General features: G+C 46.2%; 3 protein-coding genes across 3 annotated transcripts in view; 2 read left to right on the plus strand and 1 right to left on the minus strand.

Moving 5' to 3' along the window:
* The window catches only part of Elp1 (elongator acetyltransferase complex subunit 1), a 56,575-nt gene extending 55,450 nt beyond the window's left edge, over positions 1-1,125 (plus strand). The window contains exon 37 of the mRNA XM_034502099.2: positions 109-1,125. Within this exon, the coding sequence (XP_034357990.1) occupies positions 109-176 (68 nt within the window). The 3' untranslated portion in view covers positions 177-1,125. The remainder of the gene's footprint in view (positions 1-108) is intronic.
* A 5,660-nt stretch (positions 1,126-6,785) lies between these two features.
* Actl7a (actin like 7A) lies at positions 6,786-8,290 on the minus strand. The gene has a single exon (XM_034502100.2). It carries the CDS (start codon positions 8,238-8,240, stop codon positions 6,915-6,917), a length of 1,326 nt encoding a protein of 441 aa, XP_034357991.1. The 5' UTR covers positions 8,241-8,290; the 3' UTR covers positions 6,786-6,914.
* Positions 8,291-10,198: 1,908 nt separating this feature from the next.
* On the plus strand, positions 10,199-11,730 carry Actl7b (actin like 7B). The gene has a single exon (XM_034502101.2). It carries the CDS (start codon positions 10,390-10,392, stop codon positions 11,641-11,643), a length of 1,254 nt encoding a protein of 417 aa, XP_034357992.1. The 5' UTR covers positions 10,199-10,389; the 3' UTR covers positions 11,644-11,730.
* Positions 11,731-13,099: the final 1,369 nt, after the last annotated feature.

A 13,099-nucleotide genomic window follows, 5' to 3' on the forward strand; every position in this document is an offset into this window, starting at 1 on the left:
TCCCTCTCTCTCTCCTCAGGGCAGGGTCTCTAGGCTGCGCTTGCTCTGACCTCGCCAGGTTCCAGGGTGGCAGGCTCATTTTCACTTGCCTTCCATTCTTGCTTTCAGATACTGGGGTTTGTATGCCACCGAAGATTGACCAGAGAAGCCAGTGGAAGCTCAACCTGCTGGAATGACTGCCCTGTTAGGAAGGCATCGCCGGGAAGACCATTTGTCCACTCACTCCTCATTGTGCTTCTAGCTCTTGCTCCTCAGAGACCTAGCTGTGGAGAACTGGGATGTGGGAGAGTCTGCCCTTGAACTGCCTACAGCTGCAGTGAGCTCCAGGCCTCAGCTAGAACTAGACAGTCCCGACTTTCTTATGGGTACACATCTTAGGTACTTTACCAGAACTTTGTTTTAGCCAGCATATTGCAGTCTTTTTAAAAATTGCTGTTTAGCTGGTCATAGTAGGATATGCCTATAATCCAAGCAGCTCAGGAAGCTGAGGTAGAAAGACTGATGCAAATTTAAGACCAGTGTGGGCTACAGCAAGGCCTTATCTCAAAACAACCCAGCCTGCTGTTCTTATACTTAGTAGTGTTTGAAAGCATGGTTCTTAGGCAAATCATGAACTGGAGTCTCATTCCCAGATCCAGGCCTGGTTTCTGTTGCAACCTTGGACAACTCATCATTGATTTAATCCTCAGTTCCTGTTGTTAGTAGGGAATGATGTTTCCTGGCTTCTACCTCAAAAAGTGAAGACAAGTGGAACCACATTTCTAAGTTGTTCTGTGTTGTTGACATAGCATATAGTATGCATGTAGGCAGTGCTGTGAGCATTCAGTAAAATGTGATTGCATAGCTGGCATCTTTTCATCTATCTCAAAGCAGAATAAGAAGCTAAATGTGTTTGGGGACTGGAGAATTGATTCAGTGGTAAAGAGCAATTGTTTTCCAGAGGACCTGGGTTTGATTCCCAGCACCCACATGACAGCTCACAACCATCTGTTTTCTCCAGTTCTAGAAGATCTGATGTCCTCTTCTGATCTCAGTACCAAGCAAGCATGTGGTACACAAACATATGTGCACGCAAAATACTCATACACACAAAATAAATCTTTAAAAAGAATTTTTTAAATTAAATGTGTTATCCTACCATGTTATGTGCTACTAGCTTTAATTGGGCTAAGCTTTCTCTAGCTGGCACTGTTACAGGGACTGTTCTATTGCCTGAGTATATTCTGTTAGAGAGTCATCAACAGTAGGGTGGACTTCAGTAATGAGTAGACAGCAGGCATGTATGGTAGCATATATGGTAGTTGGAGATTACTCTTTGTTCCCCATACACTGCCTCTTTTGACTAAAGCATTTTGTCTGTATCCAGGCAGACTCATTTGGCTTTTTGTTTGGCATTTTGACATCGGATGTGGAGATACAGAGTTTGGAGTTTGCCTAGCTGTTTTGGTCTTGCTTTAGTCCAGTATTTCCTTACTGTGCTCCCTCCTCAGTTTTGGAACTATAATGTATACCCTATGCTATTATATTATATGTTGAAAGTATGTGATTTGCTTTTTGGTTTTGATTTTACAGAGGATTAAGAGATTGCATAAATAATAAGAGATCGCATAAATCTCAAGAAACTTTGGACTTTTAAATGTTATTGAGAGTGTGTTAGTCTATGGGGACTTTTGAAGTTGGACTAAATGCATTTTGCATTATGTTATGGCTGCAAGTGTATGCGAGCCAGGAGTGGAATATGGTGGTTTGAATAAATGTGGCCCCCATAGACTCCTGTGTTTGAACCCTTGGTCCGTGGGGAGTGGCACTATCAGGAGGTAAGACCTTATTGGTGTAGAAGAAGTCTGTCACTGTGGAGATGGGCTTCGTGGTCTTCTGTGCTGAGGCTACACCCCGTATACCACAGTCTCCTGCTAACTTTGGGTCAAGATGTAGAACTCTTGCCTTGTCCAGCACCGAGTCTGCCTGCAGGCTGCCATTCTTCCTGCCATGACAATAATGGACTAAACCTCTGAGGCTGTAAGCCAGCCCCAATAAACGTTCCTTCATGACAGTTGCCATGGTCATGGTGTCTCTTCACAGCAGTGAAACCCTAACTAATGAAACTGACCTGTGTTTTATTCTGTTTCCAAAAGATCTTTGGAAGAATGAGATTACTTTTTCTCTTTTGTCAAGTCTAGAAATTGGTCAGTTTATTTTAATAAGAGGTTTTGAAAAATTATTCTTTGACAGTTTCATATTTTCACATAACGTATTTGATTTGTTCTCATTTGCTTCTCTTCTGCTGAAACCCTTTTTCTTCCCAAGAACCCCCTCTTTTATTTTCATGACTTTTTAACTTTACTTAGGGTTGATTGTATGAGTAGTTGTGGAAGGCTAGTTACTGGAACATGGAGAATCTTTCTGTGGGTATACCACCTGGAAAAATAATGTCCCTCCCCAACAAGAGTTTCATAGTTAATCCTTGAGTAAGTCAAAATCTCTTGTATGGTTTTAATACCAGAACCAGGCTTTTATTACTTTGTGTAACAGAAAATGCTGTTTGGCCCCCTCAGTATATAGATCTACTCAAAATTGTAATTTAAGGAAACTTACCTAAGCCGGGCAGTGGTGGTGCACGCCTTATTCCCGGTACTTGGGAGGCAGAGGCGGGCAGATTTCTGAGTTGGAGGACAGCCAGGGCTACACAGAGAAACCCCGTCTCAAAAAACCAAAAGAAAAGAGAGAGAGAGAGAGAGAGAGAGAGAGAGAGAGAGAGAGAGAGAGAGAGAGAGAGAGAAAACTTACCTAAGCATTTGTTATGTAATTCAGCTTTTCTGGATATTTTAAATTTTTCACAAAAATAGAAGAAGAGAAGACAATATATTATACATTGGAGAGCTCTACTACTTGGCTCACCCTGTAATGGGTTTACTCCAACTAGATGCCAGTTTGGAGAGGCTGTGAGCACTTTGTGATGACTCTTTGACAGGCACAGGGAACCCTGTAACTTATGTGACACTTACTGTAGTGAAAAGCTGTGGAGAATGGGAAAGAATCTGTGCTAACAGCCTGGAAATGGAGGCAAATGTGCCTGCTGACAATGGTGTGGACTTTCACAGGTGCTCGGTTTCCTTAATGTTATAGCAGCCCAGAGTGGTACTGTACACCTTTAAGCCCAGCATTCAAGGAGGCAGGGGGATGTGGCTCTTTGAGTTCAAGATGAGCCTGTTCTACAGAGTTGAGTTCCAGGACAGACAGCCATGGTTACATAGAGAGACCCTGTCTCAAACAAACAAAAAATGTAAGGGTACAGCAATAAGAATGAATATGTACCAATTGTCGACCCTCTTAAATATGCAGGATTAAAGTTTGCTCCTTGTGAGACTGAGTAGGAAGAGCAGGCCTTCTGTACTGAGACTGAGACGAGGAAGGACTTGTAGGGTGTGGGACAAGGTAATGAGAGCTAACTGTGAGGAAAGCTGTTGAGCTTTAGAAAATACAGAGTTCCCCCTAGGTTTAGGTTCTACCTCAGCAAATTCTTATCACAACAAGAAGGAATCTTGGTTCTCTGGCTTGTGTTGAGTAAGGTTTGCTCTTGGTCTGAGTTGGATCATGTAGCTTTGTTCATTGCTGCAGACATCAACAGGGAACTTGCAGAGAGCCATCTTCCTCAATTTGTGGACTTCACGTTCACACCTTCTAAAAGCTGAGGCAGAAACTAACGTTTGGAGGTGTTGAGCAATTTTCATTGTTATTTTGTGGTGCTGGGCATTGAATCCCTTCAGGGCCCTGCACATACAAATCAAGTGAGCTACACTCTCAGAACTAATGTTTTCACTATATCTTTATGAATATAGTTTGGTATGTAACTTAGCACTTGTTCACATCTTAAATACATTTATCTGTTTATGTACACATACACTTAAAAAAAAACGTGTCATTGTTGTACCTGAAGAGTATGAAACGTGACATGCAGTCAAGCTGGTCTTGAACTAAATGCCCAGTCAAAGGGCATTTAGAAACAAAACAAAAATCCTGGCAGTTCTTAGTAATTCAGGGTGACTGCAAGTTTGAAAGCAAAGTCAGATTTTTTTTCCTCCTTGTCTTACTGTTCTACTGCTGTGAAGACTCCATGACCACAGCAGCTCTTAGAAAAGAAAGCATTTAACTGGGGGCTGTTTACAGTCAAAGGATTGTGAATCACTATGATCATCGTGGTAGGTAGCATGGGTGTAGACAGGCAGGCAAGGTGCTGGAGAAGTGGTTGTGGGCTTTACATCCTGTTGCATAGGCAGAGGAGGAGCCGCTGGGCCTGGCCTGGGCTTTTGAAACCTCTAAAGTTCACTCCCAGTGACACACCTCCCACAAGACCACACTGTTAATCCTTCTGAAACAGTTCCATTCCCTGGTGACTAAGCGTTTGAACATGTGAGCCATTTTCATTGAAATCCACTGCTCCTGTTTTGCTAGTCCATATTGTAGAAGCTCATGGGAGTCTTCAAGCTGTTGTCCCTGGTGTGAGGATGGAATTCTCCACAGGTAGCTAACTAAATGCTCAAGATCAGTGGTTCTCAACTTTCTCATGTGGTGGTGACCCCAACCATAAAATTATTTTATTGCTACTTTATAACTAATCTAGCTACTGTTATGAATCATAATGTAAATATCTGATGTGCAGGATATCTGATGTGTGATCCCCAAACAGGCCACCCACAGGTTGAGAACCTGTGCTCAAGAGCCCTTGGTGCTGTTTGGCAACACTAAATGGTGCTCTTGAGTCCTGAGCCTTCTGTGTTTCTGTGCTTACAAGCTCTTTCCTGTGCCTGTCTTTACTCTTTTGGTGCTGAAGTCCCAAGACTTCAGCAGACATCTTGATATAAAGATGAGAGACTGGGTTCTGAATCCACATATTTTAGAGTCCTTGGACAGAGGAACAACACTTCTCCAAGCTTGTGTGTTCCTTGTTGCCAGTAAGCGTTTCTCAGTGCTCTCTAGTGGCATTTGGAGTGATAATCATTCTTTGCCTGGAATGGCATTGTAGGTAGGTTATTTACAATTTCCCTGGCTCTACTCACTAGATAGTAGTACATACTTCCATCCCTGTTGGAACAAACTTTTCATGTTACGCTCAGTTAGCTGTTAAGCTTAGATGATTCTAGAAATGCCAAGCTGCTGTGTTTGTGTAAAGACTGTCTTTTCTGCTGGGACAGCTGGGTCTGGTGAAGGAGTGAGTGTGCTCTGAGAACACCGTTTTCAGCTTTCAGTGTTTCAGTTTTTGTAAGTGTTTAGGCCAGAGTCTCCCTTTAGAAAGCACCTCTCGTCCTTCCCTCATCAAGACCCTTCGCCCTCTGGGGCTCATTTACTTGGGTTCATCAATATCTATCTGAAGATAGAAGTGATTTATGACTGTTTCCCATTTTAATGAAGTTTAAAACACATTTTCTAAGAATGTATAGGGTTTACCAGTGCTGTGTGAAGGTGTCAAGAGATGACGACCTGATCAACTTGAATTTGCCCCTAGTGAGTGCTCGCTCATGCAGTGTTGCCGGTAGAATGGTCTAGGAAGAAGCTGAGGTAAAATGATAGAGGCTCCCAGTTCTTCACTGATCTGATTCTCCTGGGCAAAGCTTGGTCATCTTGCTAAATCATGGGACCCTCAGATGTCTTTCCATTGCTCTTCATCTCCACCTCCCAGCTTCAGCTCTCTGATGTCACACAAATATGCTGAGCCCCCTGGTCTGGGTCCAGGCTCTGACATGTTAGGCACCTAGGCAGATGTGGAGTGAGTGAATGGCTCTTGGAGCCTCTGCAAGGTAGACATGCCTGCTTTCCAGATGTTCAGTGTGCAGTTGTGACTAAGACCCTCAGTAAGATTTGAAGGCTCATGTTTAAGAGTAGAAGTCACAGTTTTAACTATTGGGATCACTTTCTGGGGGAAAGATCCTGAAGCCTATATCTACTTTCCATCATTGGTAAGAAAAAGCCACTGGTCAATATAGGGAAACTGATTAGGATGGCTGGGGTCTCCAGTCACATTCCAGACCACTGGTGGTGCCAACAGTAGCAGCTGCTGCTTCAGCCCACATCTTGGGGACATTTACCTGAAAAGACTAGGGTATCAAATTCCTTTGAGCCATTGGACAGCAATTGATCAGAGGGAGTCCTGGGACCATGTGATGTCTAGAAGTTCCTTGACCACTGCACCCTTCCTTGCTCTAAGGGGCTCTGAAACTCCCAATGTCTTAAGGTCTGGTCTCCGGGGATCTCATGCTCCAGAAATGTTGTGAAGTGTCCACCAGATAAGATCACTCGGGAATGGATTCAAGCCAGAAAGTCTTTATTAACTGGCAACTAAACTGGGTGTTCAGGACTTGAGTGTAGTCCCAAGTTCTCAGAGTGAGCTTTTAAGTACAAAAATCACATCCTGTGTTGACACCTCAATTAGCAAGAATACTTAGCTGAGACACAGTGCTGCTTTATGGGAGAATAAACTCAGATATCGCATTCTGTAGGGGACTGGATGGAGAACCTCTCTATCCTCTAACATCATTTACTCTTAATTTGTTTTTTATCACATTTTTCCTTCAGTGTATTTTAGCAACAAAGTATCCCTACAGTGGGAAGCACAGGGGCAGGATAATGTTAGAGCAAGTTTCTCCCAAGAGAAGCTTTCTGAGCAGTTAGCTTAGTGTATGTGATTCTCTCATCTGCCCCTTCCACATCCAGGCTTTTTGTAGTTTTTAAAGTGATGTGTACATCCATGTGGCTCTTACTATGTCAGTAAATAGACACACTCTGAAGGGAGGGGGACAGACACAGGGGTTTTTAATGCTACAGAAATGAACATGCCAGCTCAATGCCATGTGTAAACGGTTCAGCCTTCATACATTAAAGCTGGCACATTGTCACCACAGTGAACATGCTGTATCTGTTTAGAAGCACCTTCTGTAGAGGAAGAAAGGCCCATGTTCCTCGTACTCCAGGCGGTGGACCCACAGTGGCTGAAAACCCTGGAGTGAGGCCAGGATAGAACCACCAGTCCAGACTGCAGTGTCTCTCTCAGGCAGCACATTTACCTGTGGGGTGTCATTCGGACACATGCTGCTCAGTTCCTTCTGCAGACGGTTAGGGAAACCCCTGAGCATAGTGCTGCCCCCACAGAGCAGGATGTTCCCCATGAGGTCTCGCTTGAGTGCAATGTCACACTTGTTAAGGCAGGACACTGTCTGGGTGTGGAGGCCCAGCTGCATGGACTTGATTAGAGATGGCTTGAAGAACATCTCTGAGCAGAGGAACCTCTCCTGACCCAGACGGATCTCTTTCCCATCAGGCAGAGTATAATGGATCTCATGTTCAGTGGGAGGGATTTTCTTCTCTTCAATGGGGTCCAGGGCCACGAAGCAGCATTTCGTCTTGATGTCCTCCACAATACTGAGGTGGTCCTCAGAGAAGTGCTTTCCAGAGTTGTTCATCAGGTTCATCAGGTAGGTCGTTAGGTCAGATCCTGCATAGTCTAGCCTCCCTGTGATGCTGGGCAAAGGATAACCCTCATAGATGGGGACCACATAGGACACACCATGTCCAACCTCCACCACCAGGCCAGAGGTGCGTCCATAGGAGTACATGGACAGACGAGACTGGTAGGCAATGTGCATAGCAGGTGTGTTGAAGGTCTCAAACAGCATCTCTGCATACTTCTCTCTGTTGGTGTGAGGACTCAGGGGTGGGTCTGAAACCAGGACTGCGTGTTCCTCTGGGGAGATCTTCATCTCCTGTCGGAAGAGGTATTCCCAGATGTCCTGTACTGTGTCCCAGTCCACAATGATGCCATGACGCAGGGGGTTGACCAGCTTGAGATGTATATCTGGGTTAAGGAGCTCATGCCCCACAAAGGTCTCTTTGCGATTATCCCCAGTCTTGGCCGTCTCCATATAGGGCTTGCCCACTGTTGTTGAGATCTTATGAGTGGGTTTTGGCAGGCCAGCAAAGCCACATTTACAGAAGCCAGTGCCCAGGTCCACAACCACTGCTTTGGTCACCTCTAGCCTTGGCCTGTCCTTGGACATAGTTGACTTAACGGGGTCTTCTGTCTCAGCATTGTCCCGACGAACCCATACTGCCCTCTTTGCTGGGCCATCTTTTAGGGAGGCAGTCTGGAGGCCCTGTGTCTGCATGGAGGCCTGGTCACTAGCTTTCTTGGCAGGCCCGTCCCCTATGTCTGCTGCTGTCTGTGGAGCCCACACACCATCCAGAGACATACTGTTCTCAGAAAGCTCTCGATCCTGCTGGCTACAAGGCCTGAAAGGCTTAAATCAGAGGACAGCTTGAGAATCTGCCCAACAGTGACATCACTGATTGTGACATAATTCAGCAACCAAAGGCTTTCTAGACACTGAACACTGGTATTAGGTTACATTAGAAATACTTTCAATGCCCCGCCCCCCATTTTGTAGTAAAGTTTGATTTATTCATTCAGTTAATAGTTGTTAAGTGCCTGTGACATGCAAGACATCCAGGAATACCACAGTGAAAAAGGAGCAACAGAACCTTGCCCTTCCTTATCTGGTCTACATTCTAGTTGGTGTGCATGGGAGGGAGGGCGGGGGAGGTAAGGGCATGTGGGAAAGGGGGAACACAATATATTTATTTGTTGAACAAAAATAGAATTTGGAAAAGTTTTTAGAGAAAAATCAGAGAAGAGAGATCGGCCAGACTGGTGTGGTATAGGCTAGTGTAAAGAGCTGAAGGAGGTGACCAGGTGACAGGTGTGTTAAGGGATGCAGTAGATGCAGAGGACTAAGTCACATGGCTGGTGAGTTAGTTCAGGGGCAAGCAAGAAACAGCCAGCTCCAGCCCATGGTGGTTATATAAATGAATGGTTGTATAAACTGATTGGATTATCCATACTCATTCCCTTATGGATTGCCTGCCAGTCTGAGAAACAGCTGAAACAACATCACAAAGACTGGCCCAAAAGCTGAATGAAAATAAATGTGACTGTCTCAACTGTCTCTGAGAGAACGCGTTTGCTGACCCCAACAGAGAATCTACGAGAAGACCAATGTGACCAGGGGAAAAGAACATGGAAGTTTAGATGCAGTGGGTGGGAAAAGTAAGTCTGGTGTGGAGGAAAAACAGGTCCCATCAGGCTGTGGGCTATTGTAAGGACTTCTAGGTGGGCAGGGTTAGAAAGCACTAGAGGAAAGTAGAACAGGTTGACACCATCTGAGTTAGTTTTACCAGGGTCTACTGTTGCCATAGTAACTGGCAAGCCCTGCCTGCACTTTGGGCACTAAGATGATGAGAACATCACCTTAAGAAGAGTGATTTTTGAACACAGGCTTGCACTCCTTCATTAGGGTCATTGAGTGTGCATTAAAGTCAGACCCTGCTGAGTCCCACCAGTGGGAACACTTAAGGCTCAGGTGTACAGACAACATCCAGAAGGAGTAGACATCCTTCTTCCTCAGCATGTGCTGCACATACATGTTGGCACCTAACATGCGTGTCTGAGACTGCTTGGGCATCTAACTCCAGCTGGACACACTGATCCCATACCCACCACACTTAGTGCAGAGGTCTTTAGACCTGCTTAATTGGTGTTGGATGAACTTCAGTTAAAGAATTGCCACTCTTTGAACCTCTACACTAAGTGCAGAACCCAGAATCTAACCTTACGACTCATCTTAGACCTTACCCTCAGCACTGTGCTAGATGTGAGACACACTATGGTGATAAGTTCTTCCCTTTCAGGAGGTGTTGGCAGATCCCCCATGGCCTTAGATGTGAAATGAAAAAGGCAAAAGGCTGCCAGTCTTACTAAGGAATGCTCCTGGCCTTGTGGAATGAAAGAGGGGCTGGCACAGGCTCTGAACTTAACGGAAGTAGCCTTCAAGGTCTTTAGGAGACTTGGTTAATTGGTATTGGGTGAACTAAAGTTAAAGTTATTATCACTCTTAAAAAACGGTTTGCTTTTGAATTCTGAACCTCTTTAAGGCTCTGCCCAGCCCCAAGATTCTGCAAAAATAACATACCAGAAGTACCTAGTGTTCTGCCTGATTTTCTATAGGGGCTCAAATTATCAATGTCAAGGAGCAGAGGAAGAAGTAAAAGAATTAATCACTGATTGGTCAGGCATGGATATGTGAGAGGGAATGGAAAGCCCCTTGGTTCGTTGTGTTAGGGTTCGAAAGCTGCTGGTCATTAACCGTGTCCTGGAGCAAACTGTGACTAACGGATGTGTGTGGAGGACAAGAAGAGCAAGCTCCACCCCCAACCCCCTTCTTAATGGACCATTCCTGGTGACATCACAACCCAAGTGGTTGCCAAGGCACTGCTGGAGGTGGGCTCTCATTTCTCCCCAGGAGCTCTAGGGTGTGGATGTAGGAAGGTGAGGAAGGGAGGCACATGGCGACAAAGAACAGCCCTAGCCCTAAGCCCATGGGCACAGCCCAGGGCGACCCTGGAGAGGCAGGAACACTGCCAGCCCCCGAGGCTGGCATCCGGGACACGGGTTCCACTCAACTGAAGACAAAACCCAAGAAGATACGAAAGATCAAGGCGCTGGTCATTGACCTGGGCTCCCAGTACTGTAAGTGTGGCTATGCGGGAGAGCCGAGGCCCACCTATTTTATCTCCTCTACCGTGGGCAAGCGCAGCACCGAGATGGCTGCGGATGCTGGAGACACCTTCAAGGAGACGTATGTGGGCCATGAGCTGCTCAACATGGAGGCATCTCTGAAGCTGGTTAACCCACTGAAGCACGGAGTTGTGGTGGACTGGGATTGTATCCAGAACATCTGGGAGTACATCTTCCACACCGCCATGAAGATCCTCCCCGAAGAGCACGCGGTGCTGGTGTCCGACCCACCGCTCAGCCCCACCAGCAACCGGGAGAAGTACGCTGAGCTCATGTTCGAGACCTTCAGCATCCCTGCCATGCATGTGACCTCCCAGGCGCTGCTGTCCATCTACTCATATGGCAAGACCTCTGGGTTGGTGGTGGAGAGCGGACACGGTGTGTCGCATGTGGTGCCCATCTCTGAAGGGGACCTGCTGCCGGGCCTGCCCAGCCGTGTAGACTATGCGGGCTGCGACCTCACCAACTACCTCATGCAGCTACTCAATGAGGCAGGCCACAAATTTTCAGACGACCACCTGCACATCATAGAACACATCAAGAAGAAGTGCTGCTATGCCGCGCTGCTGCCAGAGGAGGAGACGAACCTGGGCCTGGAGGAGCTGCATGTTGACTACGAGCTCCCAGATGGGAAGATCATCACCATCGGCCAGGAGCGCTTCCGCTGCTCCGAGATGCTCTTCAAGCCCTCTCTGGTGGGCTGCACCCAGCCTGGCCTCCCCGAGCTCACCGCGACCTGCCTGAACCGCTGCCAGGGCACTGGCTTCAAGGAGGAGATGGCTGCCAACGTGCTGCTGTGTGGTGGCTGCACCATGTTGGATGGCTTCCCTGAGCGTTTCCAGAGGGAGCTTAGTCTCCTCTGCCCAGGGGACAGCCCCACGGTGGCCGCTGCTCCGGAGAGGAAAACGTCGGTGTGGACCGGAGGCTCCATCCTGGCCTCGTTGCAAGCCTTCCAGCAGCTTTGGGTCAGCAAAGAAGAGTTTGAAGAGCGGGGCTGTGCAGCCATCTACAGCAAGTGCTAAGGGGCGGGCCCCACAGGCAAGAGCTGGAGAGCAGAGGCCCCTCCTTGGGCCTCTCTATACCTTTACAGAATTTCGCATAAAAGTTTAGCCTGTAACGGTCATGTCTGGTCTGGAGTTCTTGGTCGAATCTGATAACGGGTGGGAAGAAGTGAGTTTAGAGATCATAACCCTCCCCTTAGCCCGAGTGAATATGACTCAGCCTAGTCACCAGAAGTGACACAAACCTTCTCCTTGGGAGGCAAGGTGAATGCGGGAACTGCTGTGGCAGTGTTTCCAGAAAGGAAGGCAGCTTGAAGTGGCCTTCTGCCAAGTAGAGAGTCTCATTAAAGTAGCTGATATCTGAGTCAAACCAGAGTGAGCTACTCCCTGATCCTTTAGGAGCCAATACAGCCCACCTCCTGTGCCAGCTCCAGTTGCATGTCTGTCTGTCCTCCATCTGTCCTTCACAATGGCCTTCCTCTGGAGCAACGGTTCCTGGAGGGGCCAAGATTAGGGAAGCCTCTTACTGAAACATTAAAAGCAACACCCCACTTTTCCCTTCACAAAAGAACGACTACTTAAGAATTTTGTTCAAAGTTTTAGAGAATGTCTGATACACAGATGCAAAGACCAACGGGCATCCCAGTTACTGTCTTGTTTATTCTCTTCTGATTTGTCCCTGAGGTTAGACCCAGAGAGTCTTGAAAGCAGGAATTGTACCCCCCAGAAGCTCTGTTTTTCTTTTATTGAGTATTTTATTTACATTTCAAATGTTAATCCTCTTTCCTGGTTTTCCCTCCAGAAACCCTCATCCCCTCCCCCCTATTTGTCAGGCTCTGGCAGAACCTCTCAGGAGACAACTCTTCAGGCTTCTGTTAGCAAGCACCAGATGCTTTTCAAGCCTTCCCACATAGTCTGTATCCCAGGGTGTGAATTTTCCCAGAACTCAGGGGAACAGATTCCTTATTCCAAGTTGTGAGATAAATGGTGCAAGTATCTCCTTTCATGTGACAGATATGCAAGGAGGCTTGAAGATACTGAGTCTCGTCTCACTTCACCTGCCTAGTACACCAGCGTCTCCTGTTAATTTTTGTCCAAAGTGCCCTCTTGATTTTCTTCTACCTTTTGGCAAATTACCAATCCCTCTCTTTTTAAAGTTTTATAAAATATCCCTTTCACATGAGAGAAATGGGTTGAAATTTCATAGTCAGCTTTAGGCTTTAAAATTAAGGCCAATATTTTAGCAAAAGAGAATCTTATCTTACCTGAGGTTTCCAGAGTCATGAGTGACACAAAATATTTAAGTCCTACTGCTTGGACATGGCATGACACCTGTAGCGTCTGTCCAGGTTGCCTGATCTCTCCTCACTAAATATTACCAAGTATGCACCAAGTATTACTTGTATACTTAAAAAAAAATTGGTCAGCTTTAGTTTATTTTTATTTTTGTTTAAACTGTCTTACTATGTAGTGCTGG

The sequence above is a fragment of the Arvicanthis niloticus genome, chromosome 5 (genome assembly GCF_011762505.2).
Source record: "Arvicanthis niloticus isolate mArvNil1 chromosome 5, mArvNil1.pat.X, whole genome shotgun sequence".
Lineage (NCBI taxonomy): Eukaryota > Metazoa > Chordata > Mammalia > Rodentia > Muridae > Arvicanthis > Arvicanthis niloticus.

Coding starts and splice junctions, on each gene's coding strand:
- Actl7a (XM_034502100.2), bottom strand. CDS start 8,240: ATGTCTCTGGATGGTGTGTGGGCTCCACAGACAGCAGCAGACATAGGG.
- Actl7b (XM_034502101.2), top strand. CDS start 10,390: ATGGCGACAAAGAACAGCCCTAGCCCTAAGCCCATGGGCACAGCCCAG.